Here is a 22,257-nt window from a genome sequence, read left to right as displayed (position 1 = left end):
GAAACAGAGCCAAGACAGAGCCGACAGCAGCGGGAAAGCGGAACTATGGTGGCTAGCGGAAGGGAAAGCGCGCGACGATAAGCTTGTTCTTTATTTTATGACGCCAACTTCGACGCTCGTTGCAATGGTCGACCCTGACAACGACACATTGGCTCGCGATGCTGGGGTCGTTGGCTCGCGATTTCAGCACTGATGAACGTGACTTGCTGCTGAGGGCTCGCGCTGCCGGCATCGTTTCGTACTACTACGCCGGCGTCCTGCTTTGAAAGGCACTCCACGCGACTTCACTAAGTCGGCGTTGAACTCGTAATCCTCTGGACGAAAGTACAGCGAGCACACTTTGTGATTTTTCGGCTCTTTGCCAGCGCGCTGTGGCAGAGGTACGGCACTTAACCATTCCGAACGGAGAGGTTCACTCGTCGGCACACAGTGATAAGTAACGTTGGATTCGCTGCTGCAACTGCCCTTGGCCAAGTTCCGCGGACCGTTCGCGCATCCCACGACATCACATAGACGTGGCATTCTCGCTGCTTGTTCCAAATGCAAGTTTCGCGAGCCAGCAGTACCACCGCAGCACGACGCGATAAAGAAACAACTGAAACTCCAAAGCGCTCGCAGAGTCTAGCGAAAACGAAAGCTTTCGATCAGCCGTACTACTCAAGGGTAACGTGAAAATGTTATTTTTTCTTAGAATTGAATAGAAGTAGGCAAGTAGCATTTTCTTCCGTCTTGTAATCTAATGAAATGATCTTTTTATTACGAGTTTTTGAGTACTAGCGACATAAATTATGAGGAGTGCTTTCGTCATCGGGCTAGTACCGGAATGTCGCTGGGGGGTCTCAAATCGTGTCATGCATTTACCTCAATTTCTCGGTTATCAGAGCTCTGTTCGCGATAATATTGACGCCTTAGACGTCCTAGAGCATTGCCTTATCACTTTAACTTGACTTTCTGGTAACCTTTAGTGTCCTTTTAACACAGTTTCGCCCGTCGAAGCCGCCATAGCGCATATCGCAAGAGGGCTACCTCGCGGCTACATTCGTATATCGCCGGCGCGCAAGAAGGAAGCGCGGAAATATGCGCGTTTGCAGTCTGGGAGGGACGCGCATGCGTGTAGGCGTCGGTCTCGACACCAGGGGTCACCGCTAGAAGGTGAGGAGGGTTGCTTTGCCACGCGCTCGCGCATCCCGCAAACTTTTGCTGTTGACTGTACGTAGTGCAGCCTTACTAATTACCAGTTGCGGCGAATAACGGTCGATGTTTTGGTCCTGATGATTCCTATGCTTTCTAAGGATGCGCTCGTATTCTGATTCGTTGGGCCACTGACAAGACATTCCTGTAAGCGGATATATTTCATTAATGAATATTTCATCGAACGTTTATAGACAGTTTTATTTGTTGACGAGTCTAAAAGCATTACCGCTTGCTTTCACGACAAGGCAATGGCGTACGAAATTATCTGTGCATGGCTCCGCAGTGTCCGCCATCCCACGAGCCTTTGAAAGTGATACAGTCATAATCGGTGGTCACCGTTTTGCCAGGTGATGCCCTCATTGATGGACGCCCAGAACCGTTTTATCGAGATTCTCGATGAGTGCGCAGACCAGGGCAAGGAAGTCGACATCAACACGCTGTGCGAGCGGCTGACTTTCGACGTGGTCTCCAAGACAGCGTTCGGAATCGACACCAACGTGCAACGCAACCCGCAGTACCCGCTATTTCAGATTGCACTGGTGACCGTTCCAAGTTTCATGGCGGGATTTTTCTATAGGCTCGCCCGTAAGTGACACTACATCTTATTCCCAAATTACTTTAACGCTGGCGAGGATGTACGTCGGAGTGAATGGCTTTGTGAATTTCACATATAAATGTGGCCGTAAAATATAAGCTACTACAGCAGCACCACTTCAGCCATCACATTTCCAGAACAGACGCTCATATAACAGAATTCGAAGGTAGTAAACGATGCTCTAAACAAAATAAAGTTTTCTGTGCTTATACAGCTCGCTGTAGCAATCGCTGCATGTAAAATGCTGCTTCATCTTGCAATTTGTGTCCAATGACTTGAAGACTAAGTCCTTGACAGTTTCTTGTACAGATGTTGCGCTCAGTCTGGCCACCAAATAACCAGTTGGATTATTTGATGGTCCATAAAGTGCGGCACATTTTTAATTACTCATTTACATGCACTATTCATTTCCAGAAAATCTATTTCACTGGCCATGGCTATTTAAGGCATTCTCACAAGTGATCGATGTGTTCTACGTGAACCCTATGGTTGCCATGACAAAGAAGGCAGTCGATGTCATCGAATTCCGACGCCAGAACCCTCAGGTTTGCAAGTGTTTTGTAACTACGATGCTGTGGTTGCGAAATCTACAATTTAATAAAGGCGCGAATGCTTTTAACGCATTCGTAAAGTATTTATTTCCTAACAGAAACTTAAGTAGCGAAAGATAGGAAGCATGACTGAAGGAATATTAGAGTACCTGCCATTACTATTTTCTTCATGAGTATGGATGTCTTCCTTCGATATGATGGCGCGATGGATCTTTCCTGCAGAACAATTCTAAGATCATGAAAAAAAAATTGGAGTTGTCTGTGCCAAACCTTTACGGAGTGAAAGATCGCTATGCTATAGGAATCTCTGCTCCGAGACAACACATAATCAGTATTGGAATAAGGATAACTTTATTTCCTCTTTCCTTAAGGAAAATATCGCATATTTTTATTTACTAGAACTTGCCGCAACGCGCAACGACTTTAATATCAAACGAACGATTATATAGAAGCGCGCAGCTCTGCATCGTGCATATAGTCAAGAAAGTCAAATGAAAACCTATTGTCTGTCACCCAATGGTTATATTAGGTTCACTATTTTGCTACTTTGATCCCGCCTTGGAATCATATTCAACCTCATGGGTAGTGTTAGATGGGAAAGCCATAACGATATGGGAATGTGAAGCGAGCGCCGTTGCCACAAGAACAGGGCATCTAGTCGACGTTCTTTAGTCCAGGGTCGTCAATTCACATGCCCACATGACTGGTGGCGCCAAGGTGGATTCATCCCAAAGCCGTCTTAGAGATATTTGCTGTGGTCGGGAGAGCTTACCGAAGAGAAAACAGACACTAAAAAACAAGGTCGAAGGGCTTCGTACAGACAATGATGAATAGACCAAAGCGACAATGGTGCCGCCGATGATAGAGGATATCGTTTCAGTTCGTTGCCAATTTGACTAAAGTCACCCCGACCGTGTCGCGGTGTACCATAATAATGAGGTGTGAGGAATTTCGGAGTCTATGAATTGGAATTGGATTGGAGGGGTTGGCTTGTACAAAGCACAAAACGGAATTTATTAGTGTAAAAATAATTTGCTGGATTACATGGTGAACTTCGGCTGCCGTGACAGGTTGACTACTGAAGAGGTTATCTGCTTAACAGTGAACGAGACGAAAAACTTGATTTGACTAGAAGGGAACTTCAGGGTCTTTTTATTGCCGAAAGCACTATGCGTCACGTACATTCTTGATATGTTACACTTAAATTTGCTAACAAGAATGGCTATTGCCTTGTTCAATTGATAGAATCTACACTGGCATACTTATATGTGTACATAGGCACAAGTAACTTTTAATTTCAGCTGGTTCTGCCTGACATGGCGCAAATTCTTCTGGACGACGCACTTGAAAGGGAAACCGAGGAATTGAAGAAGAAGAACGAACCCATCAAAACTCCTAGTAGGTTGTTCATGACATTTCTTTTTCTTTTTTGTCTGTTTCAGAGTGAGCCGAGGCAAACAATGCTTAAACAATGCTTTCACTTCCAGCGGTCACACGAGTAGTGTTTTCTAATGAACGTATTACATTTATGTCCATGCTCAAAAATATTCGATGTCTACAGAATAAAAGAAGGAACAGTTTATTTCGCGGAAGTTATCATCCTAGTGCTTCTACTGAAGCACAAGTGATAGATAAGGCTTACTAGAGTGTCAAATAAAATGTTTAATGCAAATCTAGAACGGCAAAGCTAGCTTAATAACACTGCAGTAATGTTGGCAAAAAGTTAACGCACTAGACACAAGGAACGTGTCATTTCCTCACTGGAGGCAAAGACTACTCCACGCGATCAGGTAGACTCCCGACCAACTGCCAACACTGTATGCATGCACGAGATTAGCTTGTCGGACAGATTATGAGCGCGCGTTTTCTTTGTTCGTGCTGTCACCGTCGCCGCTGACCCTCGGCCCAGTTACGACCACTAGGCCATCCTTGGTATCAATGTTGCTTCTTCTTCACGTATTTTCACGGTCCTTACTACAATTTTGATTGTCAGCTAGACTTTTAATATGTTTAAGATGACATGTTTTCGCATTCATTACAACGAATATAAACCAAGACAAAAAAAATAGACATGCACGAACAGCTCCTTGCGTACTTATTGTGTTTCACAACTGCAATGCGCAGTTCTTCAACATCTACTGCTTTTCACGACCGTCACTACTGGTGGCTTAGACGGGCTGAGATGACTAAAAAGTTAAATTTACAACGGATCAGCTAAGTTTTTTTGTTTATGAATTATTTTCCTAACATTATGCTGCACTTCCGTTCTTTCACAGTTTCGCTTCCTATGGAAACAATGACCCATATAGCGACAGACTGCATGAATGTATTTCTTGGAGGGTAAGTACGTATTCTTTTCGTACTAAGGCAAACGATTGATTTAAAGAAGATTATTCTCTGAAATCAATATTAGGCGCTGAATGATAAAATAATCGGCCTAAATTCTGCGTACTAACTGTACAAATTACTGGTAATCAAATTATTGAAAAAGAAACCACAAGAACTTTGCATGTCATTTTTGTATAAGACATGATTTCTGGTGCATTTGACGTAAAGTCACAGGAGGCGGAGGCATTTTTGACGAGCCCTCCGAAGAAGACATCTTCTGATCAGTTTTCTGCGCCAGTAAAACAATTGCCTCTTGTTTTGTTGGCGCAATTGCGCTTGTGCAGAATGGAAGAGAAGCACGTAACAATGACCTTCTTGCGACTGGCTGCTCCTTGTACGATGAAGTGTGCTTGAGGCTTTCAGTGGACTATGGAGCCTAATCAAGAAGCTCTCTCGTACATGTTGTTAACATCTTCAATAAATTGAATATATATTATAATTAGGGAAAAAGCAACACCATTTAAAAAAGATTTAGTTCGTTTACCAAAGCACTTATTCGTGTAACAACAGCTGTGCTGCAATGGTTTCTGTTTTTTTGGAGAAGTGGGAAACTCGTTGGGGAGACGGTGAAGGCTGTCTTGTGGGTGCTCTCAAATAACTTGCGGGGCAGGCGCTTGTCGCGCTTCACGTTTTCGTTATAACAAAAGCACGCCATGAGAGCGAAGTCTAACGCGGGTGCGTCCACTGCACGCACAAAGCATACCGAGCATTTTTATTTCGTCCATGGCTAAGCGCACTGTAAATTGCCGAGCCTGTATAATTTGAAGTCATGGCAATGACCGTCAGACTCGCAATAATTTTGACTGGGCCTAAGATATTCCTGGAAATAAATGCGCGGAATTCGTGTTTCGGGTTTTATTTCATGCTATGAAACGCAGGTAGATTCAGAGTGCCAGAGACTGTCTACCCCACACCGTGTGAAGAGCGAGATGACACACATAAACGACATTTCGCATGTTCATTACAGAGTGTATGGGGCTGCGAAGTTTGATCGCAAGCTTCAGAAAGTGAACACTGAATGACTGAACGTGACTGGGCTCTTCGAGCGCATTGCTCTGCGTTTGGTTTTTATAGACTGTTATCCCATTCTAGCGTACACATTTCAATCTGTCCAACACGGATTATATCATTGGGCACACTAAATTGGGGTATGTATTTCTCGAATCATATAATCTAACAATACTAGACAAAATATTTAGTGCACGACTATTAGAGTTTATACTGCTGTGAAGATATTCGATCTATGTCTTTTGTATTCGCAAACACCTTCAAAAGTAAAAAAAAACGCATTCGCGTACATCGAATATGCAGGTACGATCCGACGAGACTGGCACTAACCTATTGGTTTTACGTCATGGGGCGTTACCCCGATATTCAGGAGAAAATGAGAACAGAGGTGTTGGATGCATTCAAAAAGGAGGTAGGTGCACCTTTATTGTTTGCTTTGAAGCCGAGCACGAGAATTCTATTCTTTGTACTCTAACGTGGACGATAGCCGAATAGCTATAGTCAGTACACATGAAGAAAGAAAAAAATATAAGGCTGTACGCTGCTTTGTAATCAAACTGAATGGCAAGCAGGTAAGCATGGAAACAATTTTAGTTTTGCCACACCGTCAGAGATGCCGGCTTGACCAGGCGGAGGTTAGAAGAGCTTTGATTTTGGTTGTCACAACGACAAACTAATTTGTTGTGAGACTATTATTGGAAATATGTTTTCTCGGCTCCCGCATCACAGTGCTGGGATCAGAGTTGAATTGTAAGCAGTACGGTACTTCATGTTTGATTGACAGTAGCGCTACGGCTAGGGAATGGAGACAAAATGCACGTAATTTTAAAGCGAAACTTTCTTTACATCTTGCTTTGACTTTTCGAGTGCTGCTGCTGTAATCGATGCCTCGAACGCAACAACGGTAGGTTGTTCAGACCATGCATAAAGATGGCAGGACCGTGGCCGAGAGGAAAGGTTATGCGAGAAACTCGTTTCGACCTATTCATCGCGTCACTTGTACACAACGCCATCTTGTGCTTCCTCGGCCTCGTCGCAATACCCTCTTGACCGATGTAGTTATCCGAGAACACTCTCAAAAGCATTGCAGGAACTACAGAGCTTGCCTTTAACTAACGTGCAACAGTCCAGAGGGGATATAGATGGAATGGTAGAGAGGAGGTAGTGAGAAGGAGGCAGAAAATGGGTACAACAGATACAGCTACGAAATGAGTGAATAACAACCAAGGCACTCTACCTCGCTTCTCGCCAATGAGGGGAGAGGATGAGAGAAGGCTACGTGAGAATGCGACAAAACAGTACTACTAGAAACGACAGCGGTTGCACAACAACGGAATAAATTTAAGCTGAAGGTACAGTACGGTATGTTTCTGCTATTTCTGAAAATGAACACCCTGCAAGCTTGTCGAGCAGAAAACTAACACACGGCGTGCGAACGCAAAGCCTCATTAAAGCACCGTAACGCCTAAGCGACACTACGGAAGTGGTCGCCCGTCAAATCGACACTTCTGTGCTCACCGTAGTAGCTTTGCGGTTATGATAGCGCCAGAGTTCGCGAGTTCAATGCAGTCCACGGCAGCCGCATTTCTACGAGAAAGAAATCTACGAGAAAAATTTAGGCGCTCGTCAAAGAACCCCTAAGGGTCAAATTAATCTGTTGTCCGCCACAACGACGTGCCCGATAATCCGATTGTGGGTTCGGTACGTACAACCCTGTGATTCAATTATAGTTTACCGCTTCTGCCACAATTCTATGTGCCGTGATGCAATCACAATTATAAACTTCTTGGGGGTAATTAAACGTGGCGCACAACATCCCCTTAAGCAAACACCTAACGCTGTGTTCTGTGTACTGCACAGACAAAGAGCAGTGGTGCATGCAAAGTAACCTTTAAGATTAACTCACCCCTCCCGTATTGGAATAAACGCTGAAGAAATTAAGCATTCGCTGTCATCCCTAATTGTAGTCAATCGAAGCAAACAGCGGAGAAAGCTTCGCTTACGTCGATTGCCACAGTGCGTGGTATCTGCATATACACAGATCCGGGCACTTTGAAACGCCTGCCGATGCACAAATCCAGATGAGAGTTAGAATATTTTTCTATGCTCAGAACTGTTTGCTTATAATATAAAACTTGGGCAGCATGTTACGTGCCTGTAACACGTGAAGGCGAAAGCTTGCTGTGCATTTGGTAATGCACTAAATAATGGCGTAGAAAATACCTGACTCATCCCAAGGAATACAGTACATATCACGAAAACAACCGATTTCCAAGCATTTCCCCATTCCCGGTCTCTACTTCCTGCACTTTAAGAGCACAAATACATGGGCGACTTCGCGTTTCCGAGAGAACTTGGCTTCAACCGACGTAATAGTACGCTACGCACACACAGAGGTGGCCCCAACACAGCCTCTCAACCAGACCATTCCAGACGCTTGCAGAATTCCTTCTACTCGCACTCCAGAGAAATTCTTTGGTGCAAAGCCCGTTTTCAGTCATACAGAAGGCAGAATTTTCGACCTACAAGTTCCTGGAGTTTGAGCTCGTTGGCATTATGTTTTGCACGTTCTGCCCGCGCAAGCAAGACTTTCCCATATTATCACTCTTGGCAATCAGTCATCGCCTATTCGACAAGCGTAAGTGCCGAAAGAAGGTTTATGTTGTTGCGCGCCATAAAAAGCGTCACAAATTTCTCGCACTACCAAATTATATATATCTATAGCTTTGTCACCACGGCTGAGCTGCTATTCGCTGTGTCACTATAGGAGCGGCGAGTGTGCCCCAATGTTATGCCAAAAGGTTACGAATAACAATAATGCTCGGAGTCGGAAAAAGCATTACGAACTTGTCCCACTAAGATTCAGTACACGCGAAAAAATTGCGTCAAACGGCCACGGGCTGCTTTTCGCTGACTGCGTCACAACGCCAGGCGCGGTGAGTGCGCCCAAAAACTACGGAAATGAGAGTTGTGGCGGACTCACAGAAAGCGTCACAAACATCTCCCAGTACGAGTCATTAACTCAAATTAACTGCGCCAGAACGGCTGAGCGGTTTTTCGCTAACTGCGCCACAAGTCTAGATTCCGTGTCGTAAGCCTAATTGCTTGAAACATGTCGTGTATCCTCAATGAAAGTTTCCCACCTTGCCGCAATCCAATAGTGCAGTTGTATCGTGTTTAAGCGCAGGAGAAACGCAGCTACATCAAAAAAAAAATTGGAGGCTTAACCTTAGCGTATGCTTAGCGTTTGGAGGCATCTTGACCGCATACACGCCCGGCGCAAAGACGCTGGCGTGGTTGCGGGCACAGAGACTGACGCGACGGCGGGCGCGCGCCGCTTCATCCCTGGCGTGACGTCACATATCACGTGATGCAGCGATGGTGGCGCCGCCGCCGCGTCGCGCGCGACGGCGCGAACCGAAGCGTGGAGGCCTCCGCCGGGCGACGTCTGACGGCGCGATATGAGGCCCCATCTGCAGCCGGTGTGACGTCATCACGTGACGTCACATCATGTGATCTCACTTCAGGGTCAATGGTGGCCACCGCCGGGAGGCGACCGACGGCGCGATATGAGGCCCCATCTGTAGCCGGTGTGACGTCATCACGTGACGTCATGTCACGTGACCTACTTGAAGGTCAATGGTGGCCACCGCCGGGCGTCGCGCGAAGGCCCGAAACCTATGTTAATATGCTTTGCATAAATAGAAAAACCGGCAGGGAGGCCGGCGAAACTGGCCAACGCTCACATGCGCAGCCAGTTTCACTCACACGGCGTGTCTGACGCATGACCCGCGCATCTGGCGCGCCATTGGCTTGTCGCTACGTAACGCAAAAGTTAGTCACAAAGTACGGCTTAATTTATACGCAGGTATTTTTAGTTTTGCCAGGAAAGAATAAAAAAATAAAAGAATTTTAAGCTCCTGTCACTCTTTTTTTTTCGATGCTGGCGGCACCAAACGGTTGACATTAATACTAGCGTGACATATCTTCCTGTTGCCAGTTTTCACAGAGTGTCCCCTCTTGTTGAATTTCTTGCTCTATGCATGCACAGCAAGTACCGCAGCGTCGAAGCACGAACGGAAAGTGCGGGAACGCGGCGGTTTTCTTCTTCACCTCAAGGCGCCCTCCTTTTCCGGCGCTCGCTTCCCTCAAGTCTTCAAACATAATCTCGCCCGATTTCGCAAACGGGCCATGTACGGTTACGCGAAAAACCTGTTTCCATTAAGATAGCTCAGACGTAACATCAACCAACATATGCGCCGAGATAGCGACCGACCCAGAAGCAGACAGGCAGTCGCCCCAAACCGGGAAAAGTAGGTCAAAAAAACTCCGATTTAAAAACAAAACGAATCTGCTCAACGACTCCCTCGTGGGATTCTCAAAGGTATAAGTTTAGTCGCCTTCCTGCCTGATTCACACAGAGCGAACCACTCAGCAGCGTATTCTGAAGGAGAATCGTCTTCGCGTGCGCTGTGAACAAATTTTCAACAGTGTACTTGATCTTCAAGATGGTTGGTCGCCTAGAGGTGCGCCTAGACAGTCCACTGTATGCAAAGCTTTCGTCGAGCGTAAGGGGCAGAATATATGACCGTCAAATTCGAACACATGTGTATATTTGGTTGTTCGAAGGCATCGCGATCGTTAAAGATTACAATAACTAAATATTTTTTTCTCAGGAGTCGAAACGGATAAAGCAAAGTTTATCGCACTTTTCAGTTCGCAATATTTTCATGTATTTTATTCAAAAGGTTGCCCTGTGGCATAAAACGTTTGTTGCCTGCACGGTTATTATGAATGTGCAGTTGGCTACGTCCGATGAAACCTAACAAAGATCTATGGTGCGGACCTTAGATCCACTTTCGCTTGGCAATCGAACCACCCAAATATTGCAACACATTATCTTCCACTCTGTGTTATAGCCAATAGTTGCGACAGATGATGTGGCGTGTCATAGAAGCTCCGCTCGCCATGGTGGATCCATGGCTGTGACGTTCTGTATATGCGCATGACGTCGCGGGTTCGGTTTGTGGCCACAGCGCCCACATTTAGATGGTGGCGAAATGTTAAATTAAAAGACGTTCTGATATTTGAACTTTGACCAGGCTAAAGAAGACCAGGTGGTCAAAGTTATTCCGAAACCGTCTGTGGACTACGCCGCCTCTCACCACTTATCGCCCTGATTCACGACCTATATAATGACACAATTTACTTAATATTGCGGTTGGCTTGCTTAGGTTACTTGATTCACTTTTCGGGGGCTGTCTCGTGATCCATGTAGAGTTCTAACCGCGTTTCCCCTCAACTTGGTTCGCTGGATATGTGGCGCTGAGTATATGTCGCTGTTCAATGAGCATCCTTGTAGCCAGCTTGGAGCACTGGGTGCATACCAGTACGCATGTGCCGCTCTTCAATGAAATACTCTGAGGCCAACTTGAGTAACTAAGCATATGTCGCTGGCAATGTGGCGCACTTAAATGACATCACTTAACCCGTATGAGTTAACCCGCCAGTCTATGTTAGAGGGTATGTGCCAGTGCTTATGTGCCACTGGTAATCTTTCACCCCAACTTGGGTGACTGAGTATTCTAAACTAGGCATGTGACACATTTCTGTTAACTTTGATGTCATTCTAGGCCAGTGGGTGTGTGAAAGCGGGTATGTGTCGCTTTCCACGCAACCCGCTTTACGCCTATTTGGGTGACTAGCTCTTTGACGCAAACTTGTGTCCCGAGGTACGTGCCACTCTTGGATGACAAACAAAATCATTTCAAGTTCACCAGTGATGGTTGGAATCATGCACGCATCCTGTATATTCCGACTTTTTTGTTCATTCTGTATTCACACATGCTCCATGCGGGAATTTCGTTGCTGCTGCGCTAGTTGACGTAACGTGTCCGTTGGGGAGTCCAGAAAAGACGCCTGGCTGCATACAGACCTCGTGGCACGCCTCGGCTTCTGCAGTGCGGTGTGTCGATGCATTACTTCAATAATAATCGTACTAACGTCAACGTTCCCCGTGAGATGGGCTCTGATGGATTTTTTTGTTCTGCGCATAGTCCATTGCATTGGAGTTCTCGAAAGATACAATTTCTTTTGTCGTAGCCGTCTGACTTACTGAAAAGGCGAAAATGTTTAGAGATAAAGTGTACACGTAAAATTCATTTAATGGTAAGCTTGCGTTAGGAATTTCAATTGCGTATGCATTAATAATTAAACAGACAGCGAGAAGACGATAAGAAAGTTCACGGCAGTGCTTCCTAGAGCAGGAATTTGCTAGCCCTGTGAGAGTTGAGCCCTTCTCACAGCGCTACCAAAGGGAGCTTCTGTGAAGTGAATTCAGCATTCCTTTAGTAAAGTCTGTTTCTCGAGCTGCTTCTTTATATATAACTTTATTATAACTGTCGATGCACACCCTCTTGAATCTTCCTTACACAAACCAGGTCATATCTGAGACACTTCGGATGTATCCGCCACTTGTCACGTAAGCATTCGAAATTGTAATCCTGCATTCAATCTTCTGACCTTTCCGTTCTTGAGATTAGATATAAAATATACTATGATATTCTAATACAGAGTACGCAATTGTAGAGTGCGCCAGTTTTGCCTAACCAGTACGAATCAGATGAAAATTGCAGTGTCTCTTACGTGCATTTTACTGAAGACATGCACTAAATTTTGACAGCAGTTTATTACAAGTAAAACGGTTATTATTCAGCGACGCTTTCTAGGACCGGCAGACATTACCTATATTTCGGCAATCGCAGAGTGAGTCTCTGTCCAACAAATTGAGCTAATAATTTTTCAAACCATTGGCATTAAGGCAGGATCTCACGTCACCGGTATTGCAGCTAGAGTTGCTTCAAGGCACACTTGGAAAAAGTATGACATTAAGCTCGTTTATATCAGATGAAGCCAACAAAAAACTGGTTAGAGCGTCGCACGCGTAATGCGAAGACTTGGGATCATTCAGCACCTGCGGCAAGTTGATTTTTATCCACTTTCATTGCTATTAAGTTAAAGTTTCTTCTATTCATATCTTAATTACAAGTAATTTTCCCTATATTGTCCTCGGTGTCTTTGTTTGTTGGCTTCAGTGATGTGATTAATAAAAATCAGGCCCCTCGGCTAACCCCTTTCCTTTTAGTTCCTTACATCGCAAAGGTTTCTCAGCTGCAATGACAAGATTAAAGCTGTGCGGATAGCATGATGTGCTTTCCACAACGTAAAAACGACCCGGCGCGGAGAATGACAGGCTTTTATGTTGTGCCGCTCACAAGGACGTTGGTGTTTCAATTTGCGAGGATCGTTCCGCGCTTGGATGGCTCCGCAATGAACAAAAAAGTTCGTGCAACGAGCTTTTGATTCAGGTTGTGGGTTGTCTGACGTATTCGGCTGCCTTGCACTACGGTGTGTGTCAAATCAAGATTATTGAAATTCGAGTGAAAAACACCGAAAATAATGACAACGCGTGCAATCCCCGCGTTGCTAGAAATGGTAAACCTATTCTTACTGAGAAACATGAAATACCCGTCTAAGAATAATCATAGTGACAAAGATGCGACACATAATACTGGAAACCTACACATCTCTTCTTGGCGTCATACTTCATCACAAAACAGAGTGTGATGTAGTAAATGTGTTCTTGAGCTCTTGAATATTGTGAGCTTTCCAGGATCACTACCTTTTTTTTGTTTCGTCATCACATCACGTTCAGCACATCCCAAGACCTACCAGCTAAATGTGTTCGAATAGGCAGCGCTCAATTTTTAAACGTTATTACCGATTCAGTAAAACCAGCGTGAATCTGTACCGTAATAAGGCATGTCGAATTTTATCAGTATCTGTTCTATTGTTATTGCTGCCGTCATTATTCTTGCTCCTGTAACCGCAGGCTCATTGCGCGAGGAGCGGACGAGGATTTTCAATGTGGCAAGTACCTCATCAAGAAAGGCATGTCGATTATGTCGCCCACTTACCAACTGCACTATGACCCTCAGTACTGGACCAACCCAGAAAAGTTCGACCCCGAAAGGTGATCTTATTTATACTGGTTGGTTTCCTCCGCAGTATTTTATGGAACAGCTACATGTCGTTCTCTCATTAAACAGGCTTGCATGAAGTCATATTGCTCCCTCATGTGTGCGAGAGTCTCAGCGTGTTTTCACGACAGAATAAAAATGTAAAGCGAATATACAGGAGAGAGCGAAAGCGCTACTGGGCAGAATATCTAAAACAAGATTGCGTCTACGTCTAAAGACGTACTATTTGCATAAAACACTGGTTCACTGTTATCGCCACAGATAATCTACCAAGTTAAGCGATTCCGTCTACCAAGGTAAAGTATTTGAAAAGCCACACGTAACTTCCATGACTTATCAAGGCGATCAACCAATGAAATAAATGGATTCACAAACTTAAGATCCAGCAAACTTCTGTTTAGACCTGAACTAGGCCCTACCGATACATTAATTAAGTAATCTTTATAGGACACATGTCAAAACTGCGGAATTCTGGAATGGCTGTAGGGTCCTCCCATTCATTTCGCAGAAATTCCTATAATATCACCAGTTTTACTATGCGCATCTCCAATAGTTCGAAGAAATATCGTTTGTGTCTGAGTTATTATTTTCACTAATACCCTATCTCGCAGTTTGCGGTAAAGTCGTAGCTCGGATAGTGATTCAGGCAGAGACACTGTGTTTATGAATCCGGTATTCACTTTGTGTCTCGCTTTCAGTTCTTCTCGTTCACCTTTAGCGCTCGGGAAAGACGCATAAGAACGCAGAGCTAACGATTCCATATGTCGTTTCTGACACTGTGGAACCATCTTGCGCTATCTTCAAGTGCTGTATGCTCGGACGCAGGTTCCGCCCGGAAAACAAGCACCTTGTCAACCCCATCGCCTACCAACCCTACGGTCTCGGTTTGCGCATGTGCATCGGCCACCGCCTTGCACTGGTCGAGCTTCCTTCGGTCACTGCTCAAGTCTTGCGGCATTTTCGCATCACTCTGGGACCCAGTCAGGCGGTAAGCCAGAGAGAGCAGGTCTAACTTCTCAGCCTTGTCACGCTTTGCAGATGCATCTATTCTTCTGTAGAGAAATAACAGCATGAATGTAATGTTATCCTTTGAAGGGCTTTGCTAACGACGGCCAAGGTTCTATTTCGAGCACATCTGTGGTGTTTTGCACTGGCCATACAGAAGCCGAGCTGTCTTGCTCCGCGACGGCGAATTCAAAGTTTAGCGGTGAATCTAAGGCGGGTTTGTGCTTTCCACTGGTTGTTTCGGATCTGCGTAGTAAAACGTAGTTTTGGGTATCTGCGTAGTTCTGTAGTCCTCCCAAACTACAATACCTTGATTACTGCTACTACGGTGACTCGAAAATAACTGAGAGCGTCATTATTGGAACTGGGCTTTATTTTCAGCGTGAGCAATCTTCGCGGTGCCCAGATGGTTGCAACTCGATCTCTCATTTCAACGGTTAGGCATGAGTCTAGACCATGGTGGTGTAGATGCACCAATTTTGCGTATGGTAATTAAAACCCTTTTTGTTTTCACGGTAAGCTAACATAGCTCCTTGTAAATAACTTAAAAACATAGGCATTCCGATGTGTGTATGTATGTATTTTATTTATTTATTTTTTCAATACTGCCGGTCCCATCAGGGACCATAGCAGGTGGACATACAGAAATGAAAGACATGGTAATACACGTGCACATGCAAATTGCGTGTCAATAAGCCAAACAAGGAACGTAAAGGAACAAGGTAAGAATACATAAAAGAAACAAATATAGATAACACATTTCTAGGAGACATGCGCAGCAATACAGATTATACATCATGAAAAAAAACAGCAAAACGGGAACAAAAATAACAGTAAACACCCTCACGATAATCAGCATGACTTACAAGAATTACAAAGCATATTATGTGAATGAGACTGCGTTACTGATTACTAGATGTGGATTCTAACCGTGATGCGAACTGAGATAATGAGTCTGCAGAAATGACTGACGGATCGAGGCGATTCCATTCCCTTATCACGAGGGGGAAATAAGAGTACATGAATGTGTCATTATGGCATGAATATTCTGTTAAAGCGTGTGCATGTTTATGTCTCGATGATCGTGACTGCGAAAAACATATGTATTTTGTTAGGTCAATCTTATAATAATTGTGAATCAAGTTAAATAAAAATTTTAGCCGTGCTTGCTTCGCCCTTGATGAGAGCGTCCCTAAACCCGATATAGCCGCAAGGTTAGTGGGTGAATCTGTATGCTTATACTTGTTGTGAATAAACCGCAGCGCTTTTCGCTGTACTTTTTCCAGTTTCGTTATGTTAGTTACGGAGTGGGGAAACCAAACTGTGTTAGCGTACTCCAAAACCGGTCTAACGAAAGTAGTATACGCGAGAAGCTTAGTTGACGTTGGTGCAAGGCGGAGACATCTTCGGAGATAAAATAGCTTGCGTAATGCCTTCGAGGTCACGTTGGCAATGTGCGCGTCCCATCTCAGGTCAGAAGTTAGAGTGATGCCTAAGTATTTATGCTGGTGAACTTTCGTTAGCAGTGTGCCGTTAATAAAGTATGGAAAGTCGTAAGGTAGTTTTTTTCTTGTTACCGTCATGCAAACTGATTTAGTTGTGTTTATCGTCATTTGCCATTTTTTGCACCATTCATTTAGCTGGTCTAGTGAGTTGCTAAGCGAAACATGATCTTCGTAGGTGTTAATTGTTTGGTAGAGGATGCAGTCATCAGCAAACAGTTTGATGTTACAGTCAATATTTCTGGTTATGTCGTTAATGAAAATTAAAAATAACAGTGGCCCCAACACGGATCCTTGGGGGACGCCTGATGTGACAGGCACTGTCGCAGATTCCACATGCTGAAATAGTACGAATTGTGTCCGGTTTGTTAAGAAATCTGTTACCCAGTCTAAAATTTCCCCATCCCCAATAAAACCTCGCAATTTTGTTAATAATTTACTGTGACATACGCGATCAAATGCTTTGGAAAGGTCTAATAATATTATATCAGTCTGGCTACAGTTATTGATGTTAAATGCGAGGTCATGCACAACTTCCGTAAGCTGCGTGACGGTTGACAATCCATGGCGGAATCCGTGCTGGTGTGGCGTTAATAAGTTGTGAGTGTCAAGAAAGTTTGTTAGGTGTTTAAGGATGATATGCTCGAGCATCTTGCAGGCGGTGCTAGTAAGAGATATTGGTCGATAATTAGAGGGCAATGAGGTGTCTCCTGTTTTGTGTATTGGGATGATTTTAGCATTTTTCCAGTCGTCGGGTAAGGATGATTGTGATAGGGATTTTCGAAATATGAGGCCCAAGTATCGGCTGCACCACTCTGCGTATCTCTTTAGAAAATGGTTTGGAATTTCATCTGGCCCGCATGATTTTTTAGGGTCAAGGGTGAGCAACATGTTAAGGATACCCGCGTCAGATATGATTAAAGGATCGATGCGCGATGTTGAACTGCTACTCAAGTCTGACAGGTTACCGTCATCTTTTGTGAAGTTCGAGTGAAAATAGTTATTGTACGCATTAGCGTTGTTAGTTTTTTCCTCAGGAGACAAGTCCGATAACGTGTCTTTAGTAGGGCGGAAGTGGTTCCAGAATCGCTGAGGGCTGTTTGTCATAAAGTTAGGCAGCGTTACATGAAAATAATGTTCCTTAGCTTCTTTGGCTGTCTGTCGAAAATGTGCTACTGCGCATGCTAGTTTGCTAGTTTTGGATGGGCATGATCCATGATTTTTAATAGAGTTACGTATCCTTTTTACATGACGTTTTGCGTGGATGACTTCCCGAGTTATCCATGGGCTTGTTCTGTGTGGCCGCTTGGTTTTTAACGGCACATAGTTAGTTACACAGTAGCAGACCATATTCTTAAAATGAAGCCAGGCTGTGTTCACATCGACTGACGGGTCGGAGGTTATTTCAGTGAAGGCTTGAAATTCGTGCGCAAGGTGGGTTAGTATGCTGGCGTCATCCGCCTTCTCGAAGTTGGTTACTATAGACGTACAGAGCACTGCGTTCTAAATGCTGTATAGTTACGGTGCGGTGCATACATACATACATACATACATACATACATACATACATACATACATACATACATACGTACGTGCGTACATACATACATACATACATACATACATACATACATACATACATACATACACATACATACATACATACATGTATGTATGTATGTATGTATGTACGCACGTACGTATGTATGTACGCACGTACGTATGTATGTATGTATGTATGTATGTATGTAGGTATGTATGTATGTATGTATGTATGTATGTATGTATGTATGTATGTATGTGTGTATGTGTGTATGTATGTATGTATGTATGTATGTATGTATGTATGTATGTATGTATGCACCGCACCGTAACTATACAGCATTTAGAACGCAGTGCTCTGTTTGTGGCAATAGAAGTTTATATCTTGAAGAGCTGCCACGAAAATCCTTCAGAAACACCGGGACGTGCAGGTGGCGAATTTAGCTTGGTATTGTAACCGCGTGTTATTTTACGTTATCTGATGCAGGCTGTCGTAGAGTGTACTACACCTAGAGAATATTAGGATGCGAACAATGACAACAGATTGACATTATTTGCACAAAATTTGTATCAGAAGTTGTCGCTCCTACTGCGCGGTTAGCACGGTCGCTTATCATCGTCTGCCACAGGCCTACACCTCTGACACTACAGTTAACTACCATGCTAGTACAGCATAATGATTACATTATATACCGATGCATTCGGTCCACATGCGAGCGATGTGCTGGCTGTAGTTTACATTCAGAGCAGAACAATTGCAACTATGAAGGCTGGCTCAACAGAGGTATACTAATTATTTTGTTGTGTGCTACGGTTCTTCTAGCCCGTGGTAGCGAGCTCAGTTGTGCAAAACTGTAGTGGTCGTGTCAACACACGTTAATTGACGTTTGTTCATTAGTTATGCCCGCTTTAACATCGATGATTAATGTACTGCCTATCCCTTAAGCGTTACTCTAAGCATAGTTGCTTTGTTAGTCTATTTCAATGCTTCGCCGCTTTGCCTTAATATAACTTTGCCGCGATCGGAATTTATCATTCACGTGTTGAATATGGGCAGCTCTGGTACGCGTAGAACAGAAGTAATAATCTGCTTCATTGCTTGATGAAAAATAATAAAAACTTTTATTCGCGAAGCTTTTCGTTCGTAAGTGCTGTTTTTTATTGGCTGATCACCTTCGGTCACAATACGTCTTACATGACTATTGGTTGGCAAGAGCGCTTTTACGGTAAAAACTTTTGTGAATACGGGCTCGGAACTTGAGCTTGTTGGTATGGCTTGACTACGGGGAAACAGCGAGAAAAGAAATGAAGCAAGAAAGATGGGCAGGACATTTAAACGGAATTTATTGCCCCCCTGTCCGTCTTTCTTGTCTCGTTCTCTCGCGCTGTTTCCTCGTGATGAAAGTGCCTTTTATATGGGAGATAACCTTTAACTGTTGTTGGCAGGTGAAATGTTTACACCGGAGAAACGATAAACAATCACGCATGTCAGTCTATTAGCGATTAGGAAACAGCTTTCCCCACACTTGACACCAGACTAATATTTTTCTTGTTTTTAATTGACCTTTTGACAATTTCACAAATGAAATGAAAAGAACGTTACAACGAGATCAGAATGGCCACCCTGGATTTGTAGCATCAGAGTTTAGCCGAAGCAGACTGTTGGCCGGTGTCATACATGGGATTTCGCTTTACTTTTTTCTCCGTTAAATTAGTATGTAGGCAAGGGGTCAGCGTGACCCCAATGAAACGATGGGTGGTAAAATTATAGAAAATGGGTTCATTTTATGTATTTACGCTCGCTAAACTGTTCACGCTATACCATGACTTATGTGGTTCCTTCCTTACAGCCCGAATTGGAGCTGGATACTTACGCAGTTCTCTCAGTGCCTAAGGAAAAGGTATGGGTGGAAATACACAAGCTAAACAAAGTGAAATAAATGTTGCACTTCGTATGGCGAGAATAAAAGGATCTATGATTTCTTACATATGAGATACGAGACATAATAAAAAATTATATTGTAGGTTCGAAGATTATTATCACTCGATGCGAAAACACCCATGTACACCGGACACAGAGGAAAATAATGAAAGAGCACGAGGTTCTAAGGTAGGGGGCTGCATTTCGCACCTCCTTACTGCACTGACATATTAAAGTGAAGTTTTTTCATAATGTTCCTCATGCACTCTATCGTCAGCCTATAAGACCTATTTATATTCCACCTGTATTATTTCTTTCATTACAAAAGCTGCTAAATGCTCGAAACTTGTGTATCTTTGTCCGTCCATCCGTTCATTCCGCTACGCTGACTACGACCGCTGTCGTCATCGGCGTTATTGCATGGTCAAACCACCTCCTCATTAACAGCTTCACCATCACCGCAGGGTTAAGATAAAATTGTGAAAGTCTGACGCTTTATCGGAACCGTGACAACCTGAGCCTTTCGAGATATCTGCGCGAACGTTGTTGCCTGAGGCTGATGGCTCACATTGTTTCTTACATAACGCTGACATTCACTTTCGGTTTTCCACTTCGGACGTCTACCAGGGTACCACTCGTTATCTCCTGTCACCACTAGACTAAATTATAGCACAATATTGCCCGTAAAGCTTCACGTGAGCTCGTTGCTTCGCGCCACTGATGCCTTGATTTTTGGGCATATTGTGTTTCACTTGGCGTTTTGCGCGAAGTATATGTTGTATGCTGTGTTAGAAAGGAGCCAAAACTTGATGTTAACCATGGCATAATGGTATGACGACAACTGGATAATGATGATTGCACGATGACAACGTTACAATGGCGTGACAACGACTTTCTAAGCAAGCGTGTATAGCGATGATGGCGTCGCGACCACGGCATGGCGAGAATCGGCTGACGAAACCGTAGGGACGACAATGGCAGGATCCCGATGCTATGACGCAGTGGTCTTTCCACGGATGAATAACTGCGGCTGTCGTACAATGATGGCATGACAACGGTGGCATAATAACCATTGAATGACGTCTTTGAGCAGAATAGAATGAAGAAGAGAGACTGACGTCGATTGAACTACAAAGGTGGTATGAGAACGGTGGCTTGACGGCAGAAGGAGGGCGTTACTGAAGTGATGAAGGCGCTAAAACAACCGTGTCATGACTATGACAGGACGAGAGTCAGGTAATGTAGTTCTAATGACGACAATTGAACCACCATGATGGCTTTACAAACACGAGCACATAACTGGTGAATCATGTAGCCAGACAAACTGAGCCATTGGTCGGCGTAAGAGGCTAGATAAGTACACTGAAAACGCCTGAAGTAGGCAAATATTGATCATTGCATTAAGAGCTCCTTACTTCTGCACCAGTAGGCGTCGTACAACCTACTGATGGCGGCACTCTTCCTGTTTGCCTGCGTACAGTACGCGTGTCCACCAAGGATCTATATCAGTGTGTCAACCAGGAGCACGAATCGCTCGTGCTGCAGACAATGCAAGTTCCACTGAACAGGCTTATATGAGACAGAAGTTTTTCCCACATAGTGGTGCTGGTAATCACAAGTCCTCCCCTTTCTGCGTAATGAAACAATACATCCCCAAATAAAACCTGCTATGATGTGGCAGCCTTATGTGCACCTCTAAAGCACACAGGTCTTCTAATACAAATATGAACGAATAATATTCAATGCTTCCATCGCCTGAGTTGTTGCAACACAGTAGTACATACGCAGGTGGAAAAATTCGCGGGAGGGATACTTAATAGGTGCCTAAAACGGAACTGTTCGCACCACGGCCACTAGAAGCTCACATCCCTGCCGCAATGTATACTTCGGAACCTCCCTGTTTTCCCGTTCATTCCTGCTTCCTCCTCAGAATCGCAAACCCTAACCATTCACTACACGCAACACTAGAGCTCGGTAACTTGTGCGAGCTTTCGCGTTCTGTGCACAACGTTGTGAGTGGGATGCATTCTGCGAATATATCTGGAGGCCACTAGAATCGGTACTGTAGCAGACAGTGATGACCTTGCGTGCATCACATTGATGTTTTTCTTGGGACATGGCGGTATCTTGGTGCAAAACTCTTCTTTTTCATGGTCATAAAAAGAATATCTGCGTCGCAGACGAGCCTCGCTCATGATCACGATGATGGAAGTTTCAGAAGTGGCACATACGCAGGATGATGAGCAAAACAAAAACAAGGTATTCCCCGTGTTTTCACTCGATTTCTACATACGCAGGATGCACGATGCGGCAAAAATCGGATGGTTGGAGGAAAATAACACCACAACCACCGACAGCGTTCCTCTCACGTTGCGAGGACAACACAAGTTCTGCGGCAAAATGGCTTGCACGTTTCGCAGGGGCCAACCATCAGATATCCAGCAAAAAAGATGTAGAGGAAAAAAATAGAGGCATAACCCATCTCACGATGACTGTCGACAGTAATGCATTA

The 22,257-nt window shown here is 44.2% G+C and overlaps 2 protein-coding genes across 2 annotated transcripts; both read left to right on the top strand.

Moving 5' to 3' along the window:
- The first annotated feature begins 1,240 nt into the window (after positions 1-1,240).
- Positions 1,241-10,916, top strand: LOC135909728 (cytochrome P450 3A5-like). The gene is made up of 7 exons (XM_065441789.1): positions 1,241-1,338; positions 1,542-1,779; positions 2,204-2,334; positions 3,642-3,738; positions 4,617-4,680; positions 6,040-6,148; positions 10,839-10,916. Exons 2-7 carry the CDS (start codon positions 1,545-1,547, stop codon positions 10,914-10,916), a joined length of 714 nt encoding a protein of 237 aa, XP_065297861.1. The 5' UTR covers positions 1,241-1,338; positions 1,542-1,544.
- Positions 10,917-12,138: 1,222 nt separating this feature from the next.
- On the top strand, positions 12,139-19,807 carry LOC135909739 (cytochrome P450 3A21-like). The gene is made up of 4 exons (XM_065441800.1): positions 12,139-12,217; positions 13,628-13,768; positions 14,601-14,763; positions 19,675-19,807. Exons 1-4 carry the CDS (start codon positions 12,141-12,143, stop codon positions 19,762-19,764), a joined length of 471 nt encoding a protein of 156 aa, XP_065297872.1. The 5' UTR covers positions 12,139-12,140; the 3' UTR covers positions 19,765-19,807.
- The last annotated feature ends 2,450 nt before the right edge of the window (positions 19,808-22,257 follow it).

This window comes from Dermacentor albipictus, chromosome 8 (genome assembly GCF_038994185.2).
Source record: "Dermacentor albipictus isolate Rhodes 1998 colony chromosome 8, USDA_Dalb.pri_finalv2, whole genome shotgun sequence".
In the NCBI taxonomy this organism is placed as follows: Eukaryota; Metazoa; Arthropoda; class Arachnida; order Ixodida; family Ixodidae; genus Dermacentor; species Dermacentor albipictus.
Note: the sequence above shows the minus strand (reverse complement) of the source record. Positions and strands in the feature narration are given on the sequence as shown.

Coding starts and splice junctions, on each gene's coding strand:
- LOC135909728 (XM_065441789.1), top strand. CDS start 1,545: ATGCCCTCATTGATGGACGCCCAGAACCGTTTTATCGAGATTCTCGAT. Junction 1,780..2,203: donor ATTTTTCTATAGGCTCGCCC/GTAAGTGACACT, acceptor ATTCATTTCCAG/AAAATCTATTTCACTGGCCA. Junction 6,149..10,838: donor TGGATGCATTCAAAAAGGAG/GTAGGTGCACCT, acceptor AACTTTGACCAG/GCTAAAGAAGACCAGGTGGT.
- LOC135909739 (XM_065441800.1), top strand. CDS start 12,141: ATGCACACCCTCTTGAATCTTCCTTACACAAACCAGGTCATATCTGAG. Junction 12,218..13,627: donor ATGTATCCGCCACTTGTCAC/GTAAGCATTCGA, acceptor CTGTAACCGCAG/GCTCATTGCGCGAGGAGCGG. Junction 13,769..14,600: donor GAAAAGTTCGACCCCGAAAG/GTGATCTTATTT, acceptor GCTCGGACGCAG/GTTCCGCCCGGAAAACAAGC.